At 45.6% G+C, this 23,961-nt stretch overlaps 1 protein-coding gene across 5 annotated transcripts in view; it reads left to right on the top strand.

Moving 5' to 3' along the window:
• The window catches only part of CACNA1D (calcium voltage-gated channel subunit alpha1 D), a 2,225,258-nt gene that overhangs the window by 543,898 nt on the left and 1,657,399 nt on the right, over positions 1-23,961 (top strand). For all 5 annotated transcript variants that reach the window (XM_069643624.1, XM_069643621.1, XM_069643623.1 and 2 more), the window contains exon 3: positions 4,952-5,057. In XM_069643624.1, the coding sequence (XP_069499725.1) occupies positions 4,952-5,057 (106 nt within the window). The remainder of the gene's footprint in view (positions 1-4,951; positions 5,058-23,961) is intronic.

The raw sequence follows: 23,961 nt of genomic DNA on the forward strand, positions 1-23,961 counted from the left end.
TGCAAACCTGCCAGGTATACTGCAATGCTCCCCACTTGAAAGGAATGTTCTATTAGGACATATAACCACCAAGGTCATGACTACCTTCTACCAAGCCATAACTGCTTTCGCTTTCCAGAATTATCCAATCTTAAGACTAAGTGGGAAGTAGATATAGTATCTATAGAGCCGGAGGAGTGGGTGGAGGCCCTGATGTTCCCCAGGGAGGTGGCTATCTCCTCTAAGTTCTGACTGGTACAACTCAAAATCCTCCACAGTCTACTATCCCAGCGTCTCGCTGTTTTGATGGGGTAGGGTTGATGGTCCCCAATGCTTGAGGTGTGGGGTGGTGAAGGCTACCGCACGTGACCATAGCTCTGCCCCACGCATCGCCCTTCAGTCCTTTTTCTCCACGCAGTCGTGGTCGGATGCATTAGCATCACAGGGAGTAATTTTCTTTTCTGTTCTCTTGTCCTTCATTCCTGCTCTGGTTCCATGGTCATTTCTTCTCCCGTATATGCCGGAGCGTCTGGGATTCGTGTCCTGTTTATCCTGCGAACATCGCTTTGCGAGGCGGATCCCCATTCTCTTTGCCTGGAGTGCCTCAGCCCGGACACCATTGGGACGCGTGCTTCTACTGCGACTCCCTCTCCCTCCGGGCACTCCGTCGGCTTGTCAGGTGGGGGGGGGAAGTGTTTCAACGCGTTCCTCCTCTGCATTTACAGCTCTTTCAGTGCACTCCGACCGGGGTACTCCTTCTCGGTGTCTTCTGGGTCCGGGAGGGGCTCAAGCGGCTCTATTACCAGGGATATCCCTGAAGTGTCCCTCAAGGGATCTAACGGGCACACCGGAGTATCCTCTGAGGACACCCGTAAAGGGGCTGCCAAGACTGTATCTTCATCTGAGATTCACCCTTTGGGGGCTAAATTTGGGCCCAGTTCTTCTGGCGCTGTTTTCACCAGGGGGCAGCCCTGAGTTTTCCACTCTTGGAACTAAGTATACTGAGTCTCGGCTCGAATTCCCTCTCAAGGCGACTAAACGTACCGTGGTTACTCCCGAGGTTCCCATTCTCGGGGCTATTTCTAAAAACAGCAAGATTGAGGGGCCCCCTTTGAGGGTCCCGGCTTTGTGGGGTGACTCCAAGCCTTCCCACACTCAGACCTGTGGTGCAACCAATGCTGCTGAGTGGGCACGGAAGCCGGTGACGCACCATAAGTTTTCTCGTACCGGCCCTACCGAGGCCCCTCTATTCGGGGCTAACTTATCAGCAGTTCCTAAGGTGTCCCAGAAACACTCTAGATCTGCTAGCACCGGCTCTGCCAAGGTTCCTTGTCACAAGGCTAAGATGGCACATAAGATCCCTCACTCCCCTGTGGTGACCTCGGCCTCACTTACACCTGTGACGCAGTTCGCCTCAGGAGTTGACAAAATGGCGGTCCACGGTGGCCATTTTGAATACCTCTCTTACAGCAACGTTCACCACAGCTGGTACCGAGGGGCCTGTTTTTTGGGCACAGGAGACTTTTCCACGTTTCGTGGACAATAAGAACCCGTTCCTCCCTCCAATGGATTGGCGTGCTCGGACTCTGCTGCCTCATACATTCTTGCTCCCTCCTGGGTCTGCGCCTTTGATCTATGTGGATCCAGCTGGTGGAGGACCATCCTGGCAACCATCCCCTTTGCATTGCTGGGGTTATGCCGCTTCCGGGCGGCCTCTGCCCACTCCAGCGCCCAGACCCTTATCCAAGGATTCGTTTTTTGAGAAGTTTCAGACGCTTATGCATTCTGAACCCATGAAGGCATACTTTAAGGATTTGTTTAAGGAAATGTATCCTAAGCCGCATGGACTGGCCCCTGTTCCAGCAGTCCCTATACTGATTCCCTTAACGCCACCTCCTCCACCTCTCCCTGTGGGGCCTCCTCCCCCACTTCCTCCTTTTTACCACGTGGAAAAGATTCTCATGGCTCTGCCAAACATCACTTCAGGCCCCGAGGCACCACGTGTGGCGGTCCAGTCATCTGCTCCCGCTTTGCTGGATGAGGACCAGGTGAACCAGGACGGCGACAACCCGCCCTGCTCTATTAGCTCAACTAGCCGGGTTCCAGGAGTGCATTCCTCCGGATAGGCTTGAAGACTTCAAGGGCGCTTATCTGATGCCAGTATTCTAGCACAGGATCTACTTATGGCCCATCACACTTCCGCTCGAGGCCTTATGGTCGGGGTTGACAACTCCTCTCCGTGTCAGTGTTCCCCAAAGATAAGCCCTTGGATCTCTGTTCTTCACCCGCTATACCTTTGCTCTAGGAAGACTTGCCTAATCCTTTGGCTTTCACAATTACCTCTATGTCGATGACAGGCACATCTTTTTCTCCTTTCCTTTCCCTCTATTAGCCCGCCCATCTTGGAATGGATTACTAACTGTCTCACTGCAATTCACCACTGCCACATGCGGAACCCTGCGAAAACCGAAGTCCTCTTTATCCCAGCTTCCAATTCCATCCCTCCCCTCACCTATTTCCTTTCTGCCTAAACATCTTGCTTCCTCGACCAAGGATCGTAACCTTGAGATCTTCTTTGAAAGTGCCCTGCGACTGCAACAATTCATTACAACCACTGCCTGTGCTGCTCATATTAACCTTCCTTCAACATTCAGAAAATGCGTCTGTTTTTTACTAACCTCTCTAGAAACTTGACTCCATGCCCTTTCTCTTTACTCCTTCCCCCCTTCTAGATAAGTCCCCAACTTTGCTACCTGCTCTCTGTACAACGTACCCAGATCCTCCCGCTTATATCTACCAACGAAATGCTGGTTTACTCCCCATGCACAACTGCTCCCTTTTTTAAGTTCCTTCTCCTAGTCTACAAAGCTATAAATGACCTTGACCCTCAGTACCTTTCTGCGCGTATCCCTGTCTACTCACATCTCATTCCCTTTGTTCCTCCTCTGCACTCAGCCTTACTGTCCCATGACCCCCGGTGTACCACCTTTCACTTCCACTCTTTCTATTTGTCTTGCTCCTCTGGAACATGCTTCCCTTCACAATCAAAGTCAGCCCAACTGTTGATCTCTTTAAAGCTTGGGTTAAACTTCACTCACTTGCTAAAGAGGGAACAACCCCCACATTTTCCCCCATGCTCCCTAGCTGAACCCATCTTTCCACATTAATGAGGTGATGCTTAATGTAATTTTGTATATTTATTTCCGAGTCTTGTGGATCTGCTTAGATTACAGCCTTGTTAACTGGCTCACTGCTTGTTCTAATTTTTCTGTTATTTTACAGGCACATCTCGAGCTCTCGATCTAGGTCTGTGATTCAAACAATTTAATGAATATAAAATGTATCCACCATCTGTAAATGTGTTTTTGTGAGGCATTTCTCATCAAAGTTGACATCCTTGTTCTTCAATTAAATACAAATGCAAAGTCAATATTTCAGAATTTCACATGAGATTTTGATGCATGTTTTTCGGGAAATCTGGGCTTGCGACACCCTCGTGTGACAGGTATGCTTGGGGCATATATTTCTATGACTTTCTATCAAGCAAGGGTCAGCAACCTCTGTCTCTCTAGATGTGTTGCACTACAACTCCAAACAACCCTATCCAGCATATTCAATGATGAGATCATGGGAGTTGTATTCCATAACATCTGGGGAGCCTGCAAGTGTTCCTTGTACATGTAATTAAGACGCATTTGGTGTATTTTTGCATAATTCATAGACGGCATCCTGATGAAGGACAGTGTTCTGAAATTCATTGTTGTATGTGTCTGTCTCTGTATTACTGGAAGATGACAATGTTTTATTAAATTACTCATGACTATGCATTATTCATGTAGTTTTTCAGGTCTGTATTACTAAATATTGTAACCATATTTTGATATGTATTGTGATTGTTACCACCTGTGGAATACACAATGCTTAGGAGGGTACCCCTGTGTCTGCTTGATGTTCTTTTTTTTTTTATAGTAACATTAAGATCTTTCCAATCGGTATACTTGTTCTTTCTCCAAGGTTAAACAGCAAGTCTTCTCAGATACATAGCATCTTTCCCAGTGGAAACATCAACGCCTCTCACATTTATGTGTTTTTTTTTATCAGGGGCAAAGGGCTGTAGGGGCTATAGGGGAATTCAAAAGGTGTGGGTTTCCTCTCTGCTAAGAGGGGCTCCTTACCAGGCTGTGACTATCTAGAGTAAATCTGTATATATATCTCTTGAGGCGAATTTGTGACCCTTGCTCACAGGCTTCCCTCTTTCTAATACTCTAAACTTTCTATACCCAATCTCTTGACTCATCATCAATTTGTCACTTTTAGTGCTTGTCCCCTTCCCAGTGCGGCCAGTTGTTGGTAAAAGTGTGTTACTGTTATTGGATGCAGCCATATTAATAAGGCTGGTGACTGACTAGGAAGCTTGGACAATCCTCTGTAAATCCTTCTCGGGGCTGCATCTTGGAATAGGTGGCCGCTCATGGCCCATAGTCATCGCATCTCCAAGTAACTGACAATAGGACTTCATCACAGAGCATTGCCAAAAAATGCGTTTGTCCTAGTTTTTCATTATTTTATTTTTCTGTAATACAAATATTGACCTTTAAACCAGTCTGCTACTCTGCCACTGTATCTAGGATGAAAAGGAAAAACCTTCCATCCTGGGGTGGTCTTTTTCATTTCACTAGCCAGTGATTAGGGGTATACATCTCCTGGACAGTCCAGCATTGCTGTTTACTTCTGTTTCCTAACTCAATTTAAAACTAGAAACAACGAGCCAGCATTACTTATGATGGAAATCAACACTATGCCTATGGTTAAAACTCAAAAATTGTACATCGCAAGCAGGCACCAGCTTCGAGGAAAACACTTGTGACATGTGCACAAATAACATTGTACTGTGAAATGTTGATATTTAGCATTTAGATGTGCAGTATATGTGCGTTTCCAATATAGTTTGTCCTTAACCAGAGTTTTTCAGACCATTTGATATATTCATACTAGTGGCTATTTTTGCCAACTGTGTGGCCTTAGCTGTTTACATCCCATTCCCAGAAGACGATTCTAACTCAACCAATCATAATCTGGTAAGTGTCTGTTTATTTTTTCTCTAATTTTTGTTTTTTTAGTTAATGTTTGGTTTAATTTAGTTCATTTGATTTAAATAATATGAATGTAGTATTTGGTGAAGACAACACGCTCATTAGCATAACATCTCCCAGCATATTAAACTTTTGCTTTATATGTTCTGTCTACATCTCTGCATTTTCTCCTCTAGGACTGTACCTATTCCCACTCACTTTAATCGTTGATAAATCGATATGATCAATATCGTATCGATGTGTCCTTTAACTTCTCATCTCAGGGATCCTAACAATTTGATCCCTGTCCCTCTTTCCTCTGCTTCACCTTTCCTCAATCTGGACTTACTCAATGCCCGCTCAGTCTGTAATAAATCGCATATAACCCTGGATACCTCACTTCGGTTAAATGTGCAGCTCCCCTGTCTCACTGAGACCTGGACTTCTCCCTTTGATACTATTGCGCATACCTCTCTTACTTCACCACAGTCCTATTTAACTCACTCTCCTTATCTTTCAGGTTGAGTCTGTGGTACTGGCCTTCTCTTGAACTCTTATTTTTCTCCACCCTCCCAACATTTTCCTCCTTTGAATATTATCTTATTTCTACTGCTGCTCCCTATGGTCTTATTCTATGTCACCTTCCAGGTCCTCTATCTTCGTTTTGTCATATTGATTCTTTGTTAGCTTCTATTCTTCCTCTTGACGATTCGCGTTTTCTTTTTGGCGACTTTAACCTTCATCTGCACACCCCTTATGCTTCATCATTCTCCAATTACTTCTTTCCTATCATCCTTACACAACACTACAGACCTCCTACTCATATTTCTGGATCATTACTTGATCTAATCTTCTCCTTACTTCCTATTCGACTTTAATTACAGCTATGCCCTTTTTCTCCTCCAATCACTCTCTTCTGTCTTTCACATTTACTCCTTCCTCTTCTGTATATCTTTCTCGCGACTAAATCTTTAGTCCGATAATATTCCCAATTTTCTGCAGAAACTATTTAATACTCTTCCTTCTGTTCTGTTGTCCCGTATTAACTGAGCTAGCTATTTCCTTACTCAAAATGGCTTTACGGCGTTCACTTGATATTCCCCATCCCACCGAGTGCTTTTGCCCTTCCCGTGAATCTTCTCAGCGGTGGCTTAATTATTATTTATTTTTTTTTTTTGTAATTCATTTACATACTTGACATTACATTGCTATAAAGATCACAATATTTCAAAACATAACAATATGTGTTTTAGAGTTCTTCTGTGAGATCTGGAGAAATCTTAAGCCATAGAGACATGGCAGATATATTTCACAAGTATACTTAGTTTTATTAGAAAGTTATGCTCTCAATTCTGACCAAATATCCTTGGGTTTAGAGGATTTATACACCACTGTAAATATCCCCTATTTATTTTTGGCCCAAGTTGCATCCTTTTTTCAAGAATAGTTAGCTGTGCAGCTGTATTGTAACTATGTGTGGTGTATACAACTCTTGGCCATTTGAAGTCCTATGTTAAGGAATTTGCATTTCAATTTTGTCGTTTTACCTGATTGTTCAAATGGGCAACTGATTGGCATCAGGGGCACATGCACTCCAGTAATACTTTTGTGAGTACTGTCAATATCTTTCCGATACTGACATAGATGAGGACATGACAAGAGCATATGAACATAGTCTGCTTCTTCAGTATTGCACCTCGGGCAGCGACCCTCGCAGCGACCCTCACAATCTTGAGACAATAACTAAAATTTGTCCAAGGTAAAATGACACCTTTTATGGATCTTAAGATGGAGAAGTCTAGATCATGAGTCAAAGGAAACTATACCTATTAATGTACACATGCCTAGCCATCTATCATCTGTTATACCTTTGCCTAGAACTCCTGATCACTTGGCACTGGCTTTCAGGGCCACTGTAGGTGCCTGATGTAGAAGAAGCTTATATAACGATGATACAATCCTACTGCATACTCCAGAATGAAACATATATCCCAGGCATGGGTGTAACGGTGGATATTCTGGAAATGAGAAACATCTCATTCAAAATGCTGCACATAATCTTTAGTGTGGAGTAGTAATAGTGGTTTATGTTGTGCATCTGCCACATGTCTGATATTTTATAAAATTGGCCATTGGGATACAAATCTCCCAATGTAGCAAACTGAAGCTTAGACTAAGTTTCCTGAATCGTTTTGTCTGTTGGCAATAAATCTGAAGAGTTCCAGACCGTGGTATCACTATTGTATCGATGTCTTACTTTGGATTAACAAACATTTTTTCCAGGTTCATAAAGTCACTTTAACAGGATAAAAAGGACAAGAATTGGTATTCATTTCTCCAACGTGCAAAGTTCTTGGTTACCAGCCGCCAACCTCTCAATTTTTACATGAGGACAGTTAACACCATCCATAAACCGAAATGATACATAATGTGCTTCTTCCACCAGGTCATATAATTTGATATTTGGTGCTGTAAAAGCATCAGTCTTCATGTGACCTAGAGAGCACCCCATTTCATGCGAATGGCACCAGAGTGGCACAGAAATGTGGATATAATAGAGTCATGCTCTTTGAAAAATATTTGCCCCTGCCAAATCGGTATATTTTGGAAGAGATGCAATAGTTTGGGAAGGATAATCATTTTTACAAGAGCGATTTTCCCAGCTATACACACAAGGTTTTCTCATTGGTACCTAGATGACAATTGTGAAAGATAATCAGCTAAATTGTCCCCCTAAAGTGCATCCCTAGAGCGGGATATCTTCAAGCCAAGGTACTTAAGGTATTTAGGGAACCAAGTACAATCCTGTATATTAGGTATGTGTATGGTAGTGTCTGTTAGAGGGAATAGTTCTGACTTGGATCAGTTTGTATTTAGTCTAGAATAATTACCATAATTGGATGTATTCTGCATTATTGGTTCCAGATTCTCTTGTGGCTCTATCACAAACAATAGAATACCGTCCGTGTTATGATACGTTAATGCAGTCTTGTCCTGTCCTCCTGACCACCTATGTATGCAGTTAGAATCTTGGTGTATGAGGTGATTGGAAGAGCAGGAGAATGTTAGTGTTTGCTGGTGAGTGTTCTGAGAGTCAGTTGGGGCCTGAGCTGGGGTGTGTGAGGATGAACGGTGGGTGATCTGATCCCTGTCTCTCTGTTCATGTATATAGCTAAGAGTAACTGCAACCCAAACAATGTATGATAAAGCTTACCTGATTTCCTGCATCAAGTGGCTAGCAGCCGGTCTGTGCATGGACTATTCCTGCCCACCAGATTACAACATATTGGCGACGAGTTGATCTGCCCAGGCTCTGCATCCACTGAGGGGTGGTGCATCCCAGTTCTGCTGTTGTGGCAACCTGCAGTTCCCTCGTTTTGTTTTGCTTTACCTTTTTGGTGGTAGGTGTTTCTGTTTTCTGGTGGTTTCCCTGCGTGGGGATGTTTGTGCTAGGGTGTGGCAGGTCCTGAATCCAAGAGTGGCAGTCTTTGTTGGAAGATGTTTTGTTGTGATTGGTTGAGTTTGTGACAGTGTGCCCGGGTGTGTATCTGTGGTGTGACAGATGGTTTGTATGTGGCTTCTTTTGATGTGTGTGAGTTTGCGTACGAAGGGGGATGTTAAGATGTGTTAATGTAGCCCTGTTCTGTCCTGCTGCCCACCTATGCATGCGGTTATAATGGTGGTGTCCAAGGCCATGGGCAGCTCAGGAGAATGCTAGTAAGTGTTTGCTGGTGAGTGTTCTGAGAGCATCAGTTGAGGCCTGAGCGGGGGTGTGTGAGGATGGCTGATGGGTGGTCTGATACCTGTCTTTCTGTCCATGTATTTAGCCAAGAGTGGCTGGATTCCAAGCAATGTATACATGTAAATGAAGTGTACCTGATTTCCTACATCAAGTGGCTCACAGCTGGTCTGTGCTTGGATTATTCTTGCCCATCAGGTTACAACAGTCCGTATTAAGTGATATTATTTCCGGTGACCCAGATAGCCTCTATGTGCATATTCTAATCGGATTAGGTTGAGATATAGGATTGGGAATAAGGGGCATCACTGATGTGTTTCTCTGCCAATCGATAAAGGTGTATACTTTATCCCATTGGTTTATACTCTGGCGTACAGGATTCAGATGAATGAGATGAAACGAGACCCACAATCACACTTAGCCAGAACTTCAAATTGAAATCACCCAGCAAGTGTGCAGCTACTTCATGCACTTTGTGTCTATTTCGGACATGATATTAAGCACTGTACGAAGATTTAGAGCGGTAGAGTGGCTGGGATAAAACCTGATTGATCTGGTTGGATAAAGTTTCTTGTGTGTGGCATTAATCTATTGGAAAGGATTTTTGGGAACATTATGTGAACTTGGGGAGAGAGGTCTTTAGGAAGTGCAACCATTAGTGGGTTACAAGGCTTTATTAGCAATATAATAATGGCATTGTGAATTAATGTAGAGTGTCTGCTTTTCCAATGATTCCTCCCAAAACATTGATCAAATATGGGCCCAAGAGTGTTTTAAAATCCTTATAAAAGTCATAATTTAGCCCGGATACTTCCTGAAGGGTAGCTCATCAATAGTCTGCATCAATTCCTCTATTGGGAGGTTTTTGGGAAATGTGTGCATTTTCTCGTCCAAGCATTTACCGCGTTGATTATACAGATCTGAATAGTATTCATGGAGCACTGCTGTAAACAGTGTTCCCACCTTTGTCAACCATGTGCAAGATACAGCGTTTTCCTGTCGTGTGCCAGATTTCATGCCAAGGTCTTTCCTGATCTTGCACCTTCCCCGGATCTCCTAGCAGCTATGGGTGTTACAATAAATTCCCTGTGAACAACTTATACTAGGAGGAAGCCCGGTCTACTAATAGCTGAGAAAAGTTAGCAATGTATACTTTGCCTATGTCCGGGTAGACAATAGCCTATATATATAAAGAGAGACAAAGCTAAAGTGTAGATGCCAGAGGTACAGGAAAACAATTTATCACATCGGGGACCAGTCACAATTAAAATCAAATTTTAATAATAAATCATAGAAGTTAAAACAACCAATTAAATGAGGTGGTCCACAGTACAAAACATACAATATTCAATAAAAACCAAACTAAAACAGAAGTTACGTGACAAACTAGTTCAGCTAGTTAAAAAACCAGTGTGTTGAAAGAGCACAAGGGGGTACCTATTAAACAGATTGTATAGTACCCTACTTCTGTTGGAATCAATGTGTCATAAATTTAGATCTCTGGTTACAATACAGAGAGATATCTCGACATGTTTCTGTTTCTAAAACAAGTATGGAACATTCATCAGGAGGAAAATATTAACGTAACCCAGTTACAATTGAAATATAGCACATAGCAGTGAACACTCTCTAGCATCTGTGAGGATAAAACAGAGAAACAAATAGTCAGCTCATGAGTAGCAAGATACTATGAAAAGTTCAAAATCCATGAACAGAGGCATACAAAAAGAGGAAACAAATACCTCAAATGACGCCTGTGGGTGCTCGCTACTTAGAATAGTAGAAGGTAGAAGACCATATGGTCAATCCTACAGGAGATAAAAAATACCTTGTAAGCGTAATCAGTCGCTTACAGAAAAGCAGAGATTGTGTTTCACACACAACAGAAGGGGAGACCAATGTGCAGATGTCAAGCACTGTGTGGCGGACGTCACAAGGATACACCAGAAATACGAAGGGGTGGATCACCGAGCAAAATGGTTGAATCATTACATAACCCATGAAGTAATGTAAGTCAGAGAAACTGAAAATGCTCCCATGGTGAAACACTTCAACTTGCTAAAGCACAATCATGAGGACTTTAAATGGACTGTATTAATAGCCCTTAAAGGAACTAATTTTTCAGCTCGTGAAAAGAAACTGTTGAGGATGGAGCAAAAAATGATATATACGTTGCACAGTGATGTGATTGGTCTCAATGAATCTATTGATTGGCAGAATATTTAGCCACCTTTATGCTTTGGTCTAATTCTATCACAGTGACGTTTGCACGTTTTTCAATCAAGACTTATGTATGTCGAGTACACCTTCGTGTAGATCTTCTGTCATTCTCCATACCACATTAGCCCTTTCCCTCCACCTCTGTTCACGCCTGGGCCACTGTCTTGCAGGCACCTACTCTACTTCTTAAGATGGCCGCCATCTTGTGCCTTGTTTTTCCAGGCACACGCCATATTTCCTCTAAACATAGAGGTAGGACTACCAGGTAACTATGACTACCTGTTGGCATCGGCGGTTGCAAGCCTCCTGAGCCACTCACAGAGCTGTTCCCGCTGAGTACAGAGCACTTATCTTCTGGCGGTTATTAAGTACTGGGTAAGCAAAATAAATTTTTAAATTTTTAAAGCGCTCATGAACAAGTTTAAGTGAGACGGGTTATGAGCGAATATTAATGCTAGCTCCGCTCGTATGTTTCAATTTTCTTCTAGTGTCCACAGTCCACTTTACTTTTCAAAGCGACTTATTGCCCTCATAGTAATTTCGAGCACTGTTGAGCTTCTGTATTTGCACTTTGAGCATAGCGTTTCTCTGACTTACATTACTTCACCGGTTATGTAATGATTCGACCATTTTGCTCGGTGATCCACCCCTTCGTATTTCTGGTGTCTCCTTGTGACGTCCGCCACACAGTGCTTGACATCTGCACATTGGTCTCCCCTTCTGTTGTGTGTGAAACACAATCTCTGCTTTTCTGTAAGTGACTGATTACGCTTATAAGGGATTTTTTATCTCCTGTAGGATTGACCATATGGTCTTCTACCTCCTACTATTCTAAGTAGCGAGCACCCACAGGCGTCATTTGAGGTATTTGTTTCCTCTTTTTGTATGCCTCTGTTCATGGATTTTGAACTTTTCATAGTATCTTGCTACTCATGAGCTGACTATTTGTTTCTCTGTTTTATCCTCACAGATGCTAGAGAGTGTTCACTGCTATGTGCTATATTTCAATTGTAACTGGGTTACGTTAATATTTTCCTCCTGATGAATGTTCCATACTTGTTTTAGGAACAGAAACATGTCGAGATAACTCTCTGTATTGTAACCAGAGATCTAAATTTATGACACATTGATTCCAACGGAAGTAGGGCACTATACAATCTGTTTAATAGGTACCCCCTTGTGCTCTTTCAACACACTGGTTTTGTAACTAGCTGAACTAGTTTGTCACGTAACTTCTGTTTTAGTTTGTTTTTTATTGAATATTGTATGTTTTGTACTGTGGACCACCTCATTTAATTGGTTGTTTTAACTTCTATGATTTATTATTAAAATTTGATTTTAATTGTGACTGGTCCCCGATGTGATAAATTGTTTTCCTGTACCTCTGGCATCTACACTTTAGCTTTGTCTCTCTTTATATATACAATAAATTCCCTATCAGCTTTTAATCAGAATTTATCTGGAGTGCATTCAAATTTCATAAGGCATGCATCACTGCGGATGGCAGAAGGCTAGAGTTCATACTTACACAGTTCCTTTTCACATGTGTTGATCTCCTTTCTAATTGTCCTCAAGACTCCAAATTCCATAGACCTTACTATGCCCCTAATATATAGTTTCAATACTTGCCAAAGTATCCCAGGTGAGTCACCTGAACCATTATTCAAGTCAAGGAATAGTTTGATGTTGTGAATGTTGAATGCAAACAAAATATCCTGCTATGCTGCTGTTTTAAATTTCCAGCGGGCAAATTGTTTAATACATTTCTTAAATCTAATAGTGAGGGTCATAGACGAGTGATCAGGGTATGCTCTGAGCAAAATCTTCATGTCCGACATCCCTTTCAGGAGTGAAGTTGAGATCAACCACATGTCTATTCGTAGAGAAGACTTTGCGCACTTATGAGTGGTATTTGTACTCTAAGCAGTCAACATGGGATATACGATACTTCTCCAGCATGGGGTCTGGCATGGATTCACATGCTCATGAATATTCCCCGTCGTCAGGCTGGGAATCCTCGGTAAAGAAAAAACCAGTATCAGTTTAGTTTCTGATCTGTCTTTCGTAGTAATAACCAATCACTGGTCTCTGCGTCATACTCACCACAGCCAATGACTGCCCTCTACCTAAGCACCGCCTCTGGCAGCCATCTTCAGATTTTTACCGCACGTTCATGTGTTGGGATCCTCGTGCTATTGCTCTCGAGCGTTAGTGCTATTTTTTCACGTTTTTTCTCAAAAACTTCGTTTTTTCGGTCAAAAGAGCCTCAAGCTCCACCGACTCTCCATCCTATCAACGGGGACCCGTGTCGGATTCGTCTGCGCCCCTCAAGGGTGAAGAATTCGTCGAGCTACGCTTTTGGAGGACTCCAGAAGCTTCTCAGGCCTGGACATGGCCCAGGAGAAGGGAAGCTCGACGCCCGGAAAGCTGTTCAGGGTCTGCCCTGGATGCCAGCTGCAGAACGTCTTTAAGGAGGACGAACACTCCTTTTGTCTCTACTGCTTACATGAGGACAAGACGCACGTGGAGAAGGACTGTGCGTTTTGCGGCAATATGTCGGAGCGGACCATGAAGGACCGCCATCAACGTCTCGCCAACTGGCTGGAAGGGAAGAGCCCGTCAGGCGAGAAGAAGAGGAAGAAATCCGAGCGGTCTTCTAAGACCTTTGAGGACGCCCCGGCGACGGGGGTCCAACACAAGGCCAAGCACCGCGAGTCCCCTGGCACCGGGAGCGCCGAACGGTCGGGCTCTACGGGCGCCAGGCAGGGCGCACCCTCCCCGGCACCTTCAGCCACGAGCCAAAGCTCTGGGTCGGGTAAGAGGAAGGGCGAGCACCCGGCGAAGCTCCTGGAGAGGCCCCGGTCGAGCTCGAAGGCCCCATCGGAGGGGGAGCGAGGCAGTGTCCCCCCCCCCTCAAGGATAAGGCGGTGAGCGCACCTAAGGTGGTGAAGGCCTTAATCCATCCGGCCAAGCCCTCTATCGAAGCGGTCACGGCGGCCCTGGCTCAGCCTGTGGAGGCTACACCAGTGGTGGCGACCTCGGGGCTCAGAGTCTCCCTGCCACCTCGGAGGGAGTCCTCTTTTGTACCCATCGATAGGACCCCCGTGAAATCCCCGGCGGGGAAGTAAAAGGGGGGGCAGGGCGTCGTCGTAGATTCGGCTTCAACCTCGGAGGAAGAGCTGATCGAGGTCTTAAGCCAGGGCCTTGGCGTGGAAGAAGACCGGCCTGTCGGGATGGATCCCGACGCAGGTGACGACGACATCGTCGAGGGTGCCGACGGGGCCCCTGATCGCCCGTCGGATTCCCCTCTGCCAGCGCCGCAAGACAACTCGGCGGCCATTTTGTTGGCTATACAGTCCTTATGCTCAGAGATAAGGACGAGGCTACCGTTGCCGACGGAGGAACCTCTCCCGTCGGGGGATCCTGAACCGGGACCTTCTGGTGTTCCCCCGCCCAAGAAAAGAAGGATTCACCCTCCACCTCCTTTTCAGCCGTCGCGCTCCGTCCAGCCCTCCTCCCCGTCCACCCAAGGGGATGATACGGGGACTGACACGGCAGCGACGGGCACGGACGACGAGGTATACGACGAGGATCTACCGTCGTCACCCCCCACCAGGGCTTCTCCGCCCGACGAGATTGGATCGTTCCACTCCATGATCGCCAGGGCATCCGAGCTTTTCCAACTCTGCCCTGAGGAGAAGAAAAAGGAAGGATTCCTTTATCAACGGCGCGAGGCCAAGAGGAAGACGGTCCTCGCGGTGCCTCTACTGGACGACATTTGGGATGAGGGCCTCGCCCTCCTCAAGAACCCTTCCACGACGCCAGCTAGAAGAGACCGGTACGAGAAGAAGTACCGGGTCCCGGACGCGGCCCCCCTGTGCCTCCGGGCGCAGCCTACCCCGGACTCCGTCGTCTCAGCGGCGGCCAGGAAGAAAGCTGGGGGGGGGTGCGGCCTCCACATCGACTTCCCCACCGGACGGCGAGGGAAAGAAATTGGACGCTATGGGACGCAGGGTCATCTCGTCTGCAGCGACGACTATTAAAGCGGCCAACGCCTTGGCTATCGTGGCCCGCTACGACAGGGAGCTATGGTACAAACTGGCTCCCCTGCTGGACTTCCTACCGGACGACAAGAGGGCGGATGCTCTGGAGATCCTACAGGAAGGTGAGGTGGCATCGGACCACGCCATCACTATTGCGATGGACATCGCCGACACTGGGTTTCGCCAGTTGGGCAACGGCGTGTGCCTTAGGCGGCGTGGATGGCTCAAGGCTACGGACTTCCGTCAAGACGTACAGACCAGAGTCCTGGACATGCCGTTCGATGGGAACAACCTGTTTGGGAAAACAGTGGACGATTCCCTTCAGGCCATTAAAGCGGACACTGAGACGGCCCGGGCCCTTGGGGTTCTGCAGCAACGACGGACGCCCTTTCGGAGCAGCGGAGGCAAGGGCGCCTCCAAAGGTTCCGGCGGCGGTTTCTCCACCTACCGTCAAGCGGCCCGCTCGTCGTCTCAGGAGGCCTACAGAGGACGAGGCAAGTCTGGCGGACCCCGCCGTCGTCGCCAAGGAGGTCAAGGCGGCAAAGCCTCGTCGAAACAGGATTGAACCGGCTGTGGGGTCGGGCCCCCACCGAAGCACCCCGGTGGGAGGCCGGCTGGCGAGCTTCGTCAGCGTGTGGGAGTCCATCTCCACCGACCGTTGGGTGCTGGACGCCTTAGCCCGGGGCCACGCGCTCGAGTTTCAAAGAAGGTGCCCGCGCGTCCCCCCCGTGGCCAGGAAAGAGCTTCACGTCCCTAAGCTTCTCCTGGAGGTAAGGGCGATGCTCAGGAAGGGCGCCATCAAACTCGTCCCAAAGAGGCTTCGGGGCTCCGGAGTTTACTCGAGATACTTCCTCGTGAAGAAGACGGGAGGATGGCGCCCCATCCTAGACCTGCGACGTCTGAACAAGTTCATCAAGGCGCAGAAGTTCCGGATGGTCACCCTCCAGCACGTCCTGGGTCAGCTGGAGGAGGGAGACTTCCTGTCGTCGTTGGATTTGGAGGATGCCTACTTCCATATTCCCATCCTAAAGGGGCACCGAAAATTCCTCAGGTTTGTGGTCCAAGGGCGTCACTACCAGTTCAAAGCCCTCCCCTTCGGACTACGGTCGGCACCCAGGGTATTCACCAAGTGCCTTGCACCGGTGGCGGCGCAGCTGCGCCGCAAGGGGATCCACGTCTACCCCTACCTGGACGACTGGCTCATCCGAGCCAAGACGAGGGAGCTCGCCGTGGAGCACACGGCAAGGACCGTCCAACTTCTCACGGACCTGGGATTCTCCGTGAACTACGCCAAGTCCCACCTGGTACCCGCGCAAAACGCACTGTTTCTGGGAGGGGCATGGGCGATGCTTTCTCGTTCCCCTGGGAGGGCCTGTTCCTCTACGCGTTCCCTCCTTTGCCACTGCTAATCCGGCTCGTCAACCAGCTCAAGAGGTCACGGTGCAGGATGATCCTCGTCGCACCTGCGTGGCCGAGGCAGATATGGTTCCCGGACCTTCTGGACTTGTCAGCGTCCCCGCCAATCAAGCTGCCGGTGGATGCGGATCTACTCTCCAGGGAAGGAGGCGCCATCCTCCACCACGACCCGAAATCGCTGAACTTGCAGGCCTGGCTCCTGCAGCGCTAGAGTTTGGGGGATACGACATACCGGCCGACTGCAGAGAGGTTCTTGCAAAGGCCAGGGCGTCCTCGACTCTTAAATGCTACGGACACAAATGGAAGAGGTTCTCTGTCTGGTGCCACGCACAGAAGATTAACCCTCTATGGTTTACCGCTCCCCAGGTACTGCCGTACCTGCTGACGCTGGCCAAAGCTGGTCTGGCACACGCGTCCATCAAGATTCACCTTGCTGCGATCTCCCGATACACCAGAACCACGGGGCGGACGTCCTTGTGGTCTCATCGTCTGGTGAAAGAGTTCATGAAGGGACTGTTCAGATCGTTCCCGCCGGTGAAGGCTCCGGCCCCGGCGTGGGAGCTCAACGTGGTGCTGACCAAGCTCATGGGACCTCCGTTCGAGCCTCTGCACTCGGCCCTGTTGAAGTTTCTGTCGTGGAAAACAGCGTTTCTTGTGGCCATCACCTCCGCACGACGGGTGGGAGAGATCCAGGCCCTTTCCTGAAAGGCCCCGTACTTGACTTTTCACGACACGAGGGTATGCTCAGGACGCACCCCTCCTTCATGCCCAAGGTACCGTCGGACTTCCATCTCAACGAACCCTTGGTGTTGCCTGTGTTCTTCCCGTCGCCTTCGTCGCCGGCTGAGAGGACTTTGCACTTGCTGGATGTGGCTAGAGCGCTGAAGTTCTACGTGGACCGCACAAAGTGTTTTCGGAAGACGTCACAACTCTTTGTGAACTTTGGACCTGTCAATCAGGGGAAGGCTCTCTCGAAAGCTTCCATTTCCAGATGGCTCTCCGGCTGTATCATGTACTGTCATCGGTTGGCAAACCGACCGCTGCCTGGCCGTCCGAGAGCCCATTCCACCAGAGCGATCGCAGCTACCACGGCGTTCCTTTCTGGTGTGCCCCTGCTGGACATATGTAGGGCTGCTACGTGGAGGTCGACGCACACCTTCACGAAATTCTACTGCGTCGATCGGGATTCCAGGGAGGAGTTCAGGGTCGGCCAAGCAGTGCTGCGCAACCTGTTCGCCTGAGGTGAGCCTGGTGAGGAGGTAAGATGCTTAATGTTGAGTTTGATGTTATGCTTAATGTTGAGCCTTTGCCACCTCCTGTGGTTGTGCATGTGTGTACTGCTATGTATTCTTTATTCATGAGCATGTGAATCCATGCCAGACCCCATGCTGGAGAAGGAACAAGTTACTTACCTGTAACTGTTGTTCTCCAGCATGGGTCTGGCATGGATTCACATGCGAACCCTCCCGCCTACCCCTCTGCGGCTCTTCACTTGGTCATACTGCCACTTCACGTGCTTCCAAATCTGAAGATGGCTGCCAGAGGCGGTGCTTAGGCTGTGGTCAGTATGACGCAGAGACCAGTGATTGGTTATTACTATGAAAGACAGATCAGAAACGAAACTGATACTGGTTTTTTCTTTACCGAGGATTCCCAGCCTGACGACGGGGAATATTCATGAGCATGTGAATCCATGCCAGACCCATGCTGGAGAACAACAGTTACAGGTAAGTAACTTGTTCCACGTCTACGAATTCTAGACTTTGTTTTGCTTTTAATATGGTACGAGCAACTTTGGTGAGGGACCGTATGGCTCTACCTGTTTGGTCTTTGTTTACGTCTAGTATTGTTTTGAAGTCCCACCTTCCTCCCCAAATGATGGGTACTATAGAAAAGAACACACACATATCCACCGTTTCAGAGATAAATCCGGATCGTCAATATTCGTGCCTTACAAATGTACTCAAATCATTTTAGCACCATCAATTTTACATTGGGTTATAACGTACCAGTCCATTTTGTCAACAAATGTTTCAAAGGATTGAAACTGTTTGAATGTGTGTATTAATAGTAGGACTCCTCTGGCCGGTGATGAATATAATGTGATAAATCTATTGTTATTCAATGTTTTGGCAAAACCTAGTTTATTCTTCTCCATGGCGTGAAATGTAAATTTTACCTTATGTCTATCCATATATACTATGAGCTTTAATGCCCTCATTGGTTTTCTCATGCATCTGATGTTCCATCTCATACAGGTCACTTCCCCATTGTCATAATTAGGCAGATGGTTTAATGCATAACATAAGTAGGCGATCTTATCATTGTACTTAAAGTATGCTGGCTCTGTTCTGTCCTGTTCATAAAACAGCCAAGTATGGATTTTATATGCAACACCCCATAATGTACTCCGACACCCTCTTTACCTCACTGCCTCCAGACCCATGACAGTGCTGTAACCCTCCCCCCAGAACCCAAAAACGTTGCATAGGGACAGATGTACGCATAATGCTTCCATGCTCTTTTTTCCAATTGTTGAACATCAAAAGAACACATTAATCATGTATGTGTACCATAATAAACATTTTGGACAGTAACTATTTGGGCGGTTATGTGAGAAGGATGTTAGAGCAAGTCCCTTTCAACCAATCGGTACATGTGGTTCAAGGACCTAAAGCATTTCTTGGCTTCCTCATCAGGGTTGGAATATTTGCTTCAATAAACGTGACTGCTTCATCCAGCAATGTGAAGAAGTATGTTTTATTTTGAAATTGCAGTTTAGTCATGAACAACATTGCATATTTTATTGACCTTTCCCAAAGTCATTGATTTGCTACCAGGAATGTTTTGCGTTACTATTGCATATTTGTGGAGCAGTCTGGATACACATATATCCTGTTGTTTTCATAGCTGAGTTCACCTTTATCTCTAGCAGCTTGTAGCAGAACATCTCTGTCTATAATTCTATGTTGTTCAGATGATATTATTGGTCTTAGCACTTATCCCAGTTTGCACCACAAAGAGATCTGTAAGCTCCCGGCACGGTGAAAAGGGGGAGGGACCTTGGGATGGTCCAGTATCTTGATTATTAAATCTTTGATGAAGTGTTCCATGATGACTTCGATTGCGTTCCCTGGGATCCCAATAATAGAACGTTTTTTACTGCTTCTCTGCTTCCTCTTATTGTGTTCCACATCCAATAACTTTTCATACTGCACTCTTGAATACCTCTCAATCTACTTCGATCTTTCCTTCTGATTTCCAGCATGCTGTTATCCCACCAATTTTGAAAAACCTTACTCTTGATGTACCAACTGCCTCTAGCTGCTGTCCTAAAACCCTTCTACCCTACTATCCAAAATCCTAGAACAATGTGTTTACACTACTTATCTTGACCACCACTCACTTCAGTCTGACTTTCGTCCCCTTCATTCCACTGAAACTGCTCTTCTCTCTGTCAATAATTCTATTCTTTTTGCTCGTCTTGCTTCATCACTCTTTTATTCTTATTCTTCTAGGCTTATCTGTTGCCTTTGATTCTGTTTAACATGCTTTACTAGTAGTAACTCTCTCATCTCTGGGATTTTCTCATTGGATTCATTGTTGGTTCAAATCCTATCATTCTGATCATTCTTTTTCAGGGTCTTAGGCGCATAGGATTTATGATGTGCCATATGCTGCACGGTTTTCTACAAGGCTCTAGCCTTGGTCCACTTCTTTTCCCTCTATACTTCTGTTCGCTCTATTATTTATTCATTTGAGTTGCCTTCTCATTTTTATGCCGACGACTCCAAAATCTTTGCCTCTTTTTCAACTTTCTCTGACTCTCTTCATTCAGCTAGTGAGAAAAAGAGGATCCAAAATGGAACCCACCCGTCCCCTGCACACCTTTAAATTGCGTCGATATGACGCCTAAACATTGATTCAAAACAACTTGTACATGGTTCAAAGTAAGAATTTACAATTTGAAAGCACGTGTGGCTCTTTCTAATAATACAATCAGATGTATGAATATTACAACAAGTGTTGTTTATTCCAAACGCAAATAGTACAGAAGATTGAATTCATTGTAGATGGCTGACGCGTTTCGAGATACCAATTCTCTTCTTCTTGAGCCATAAATCCTACATATGAACTTGGAAGAAGCTTTTCACTCGGAGATAGCTGACGCTCAGGCGCAGGACGGACAGCTTGTCCAGCTTAGAAATGCCCTCGGGGGGCAGCAGCAGGAGGCTGGCCAGGCAATCCAGTTCCGCGTTCAGGCGATCTCGGTGGCGCTTTGAAGGATTGGACTTTGAATTCCCGGCTGCAGCCCTTCGAGATGCAACTGCAGCTTTTCTGCCTGTAGTCTCCGGTCGCGTAAGCATAAGTTTTTGGACATTGGGTTTCAGAGTTAAAAGTTTCCCACACTGTGTTCAAACAAATTCCATATGTTCTCCCTGGACAAAGGAGACTTCCCCCTGCCCTTGGCTAAGAGATTGACAGGCTGGTGTCAAAAGGAACTGGGAGCGGCACCCTGGCCTGTTGCTCTCAGTGCAGACGAAGGAATCCTTGGGCTGAATAGAAAATGCTAATTCTGGTGTGACTGACAACAAACTGCTGGCAGGAAAGAGAGACATGTGACCCTCTGAGTCAGCCCAGACCTTGGTGCGGGGACAAACCATTGTGTGGATTCAGAAAGTACAGCAAATATATGTTTTAGAAAAATGCTTATAACAAATTGCACTGAACTGACAAAATGTGAAACTTTGAGATTGTTATAATGAATGATTTGCTCACAGTTTAAGACTAAGCTGGACTCCGTGCAATGTTCTGAGACCAAACCCTGGAATTATTCATATTGTAGCTACTGTATTTATGCAAGGAACCGGAAAAATTACAGAATTGTGCTCAGATGGGGTGTGCATGCATGTCTAAAAATTGGTGCAGAACTAATATTGAGAAACCCACCAAAAGCGCAAAAAGTGGTCATTTCTGAACCAAAGCTCTTAGGAAGATGAGAGTTGAACAGAAATGTACCTTAGTTAATCTGTCATGTGTTTTATGAAAAATAAGATGTACTGAACAGAGACAAAGGGGAGTGTTTTCCCCAAGCCATAAAGATGACACAGGATGGCACTCTGATCCTTTCTCCAATCAGGGGACAGGGAATCCTCTAACCTATCAGATCCTTAGAGCGTTGGACATTGTAGAATCAGCCTCCCCACCCACTTCGGAAATACATAAATAGGGACTGCTGAGGACAGATAGGACACACACTTTTTCCACTACTCAGCTGATTTCTTGGCGAAGCACCCTGCAAGAAGATCCAGGCATAGATCCAGAACCAAACTCTAGAACCAACTCTAGAACTTTGAAGCAGAGAGGCCTAACCCAAAAGCTGAACCCTTCTCAGCAGGCCTTCAGAATCTTTTGCAACCTGATTCTAACCGCAAACTTCCAAGGGGCTCTCACATTCAACAGCCGGGCTGTGCTGTGTTGCTATTCTAGCTAAGAACCCTGTGCTAGAACCCAGATCCAGACCCAGAAAGCAGAGCTGTATCCAGAACCCATCAGATCCAGTCCAAGAGGCCGCACCAACCGCAGTGCAGTGCTGAGAGCAGAACTGAGACCTGTCCGCTGGTGAGAGAATCCCAACCAAACCCTTGACCAGATCTTTGACGGGGCCCACTCCATTCCAAAGCCATAGGAGTATCTAGTCTAGAACTGTACATAACCAATCTCTTAGCTTTAAGTAATACTATTCCATCCATTTCAATCTGTCCAGAACTGCATTACAGAACCTCTGTTGTCTATCCTTAATTCTTCTCTTCTCCACATAATTCTTGATAAGTTGTAGCGACAATCATCTATGCAATGATATTTTTCAAGTGCTTGACGCACAACAATCGGAGCGGAAGGCGCCCTGTTTCTGGTGGTTGTCCCGTTGGGTATCTTGTAGTTTCATAGCCCTTAGTATAAGTCCATATTGATTCCTAATCTGTAAAGCGCAATCTGTCATTTTGAATCTTTACTTTGTTTCTGAAAAATCTACCTTCACAAAAACCTCTAACTTTGGAACCGCACGTCCTAGAACCGAAATTTAACTGTCATTTTGAAGCTAAGATCCTAAGGTTTCTATCCTTATAGATTTTCCGCAATCGCGTTTCCCCTACACAGAAAAGTTGCCGCAAATTGCAATTTAGCTCAATTTCACCACATGTCAAAATAGCTGTTTCTTGTTTTCAACTAATTAATTTCATTTTCAATCTGATAATCATTCATGAATCATTGCTAGTGTTGACCTGAACCAATCCAAAGTAACTATCACTTATCCTGAATCTCCTTTAGTGAATTTAAATCATTTTAGCATACTTTCCCTTACATTGCAATCATATTCAAAAGCATTTTTGCCTGTTTTATATCAAACCTGTTCTCTCTAAGCTTGCTGGGGGAACTGGGATTGAACTGTTTTGTTGATTGTATTCCTGAAACCTGTGTGCCCTCATCTCCATCTCTTCATATTGCATAGTGGGGGGAGTGAGCAATCACAGGGGAAAAAGTGATCATTTTGTCTTTTGTGGAAATCATATCAAGTTTTATTTCTGTGCTGAATTCTTTCCTATTATTGCATTTCCTTGAATCCATATCAAGTATTCTCCGCTACCTTATCCTTCCTATTCCTACTCCTAAGAGATTAAAGAGATTGTTGATATTGTAATATTACCCATTGTTGATCACCCTCCATATTCATAAGTGTGCTATTCAGATATTATTCCTATTCATAAAAGTGTGATATATATATATTGTTCAATTCTTCCAATAAACCTTTTAATTTGCAAAACAAACCTACTTCTTGGCTCATTGAGGTCGGGGAGATTCAAAGAGAGGGGCGTTTATATAAGGGTTCATCATCCAGATTTAAAGAACTTTGACATAAAAATATATAAGTAAGGACTTCCATTGGGCATCCCATACTAAGCATTGACTTGGTTGGAGTGCTGGATTGAAGTCACTTACAGTGCAACCGTGGCGATTTTATTTTTTATCATTATTAGTATTTTATGGGTTTAATATCCTTCTTTAAATGCTGTAGGGAGGAACCAGGATTCAAGTGGATATAATGCACAATTATGAACTGGATGCAAACCTAGAAAGAAAGTTTTTGCAGAACATTACACATGTGGTAATGCGTACTTGTTTATCTTGACCTGACATCAAGCCCCCTGCGGCAATGCCGGTCAAATCAAAGTAGGCTAGCATGTTGCCGAAGGCATTTGGACAAAGATGTTGGCCCTATCGGTGTGCAAGAGGTTGAGGGATTACATTTCTGGGAGACATAGTATGGGCCTCTGGAGGAAGCTCAGTTGGTACCAAGCCACATTGCTTACCTGTTTTAAGCGCTGTTTGAAAGAATAATTACTGTCACCCCATACAATTATAAAAAGTTAACACATGGTTATATAAGGTGATCATCCTTGTAATACATATAATTTGTGGTGTTTCATAGTTC

This window comes from Ambystoma mexicanum, chromosome 2p, assembly GCF_040938575.1.
Source record: "Ambystoma mexicanum isolate Mex_15411 chromosome 2p, UKY_AmexF1_1, whole genome shotgun sequence".
Classification (NCBI taxonomy): Eukaryota; Metazoa; Chordata; class Amphibia; order Caudata; family Ambystomatidae; genus Ambystoma; species Ambystoma mexicanum.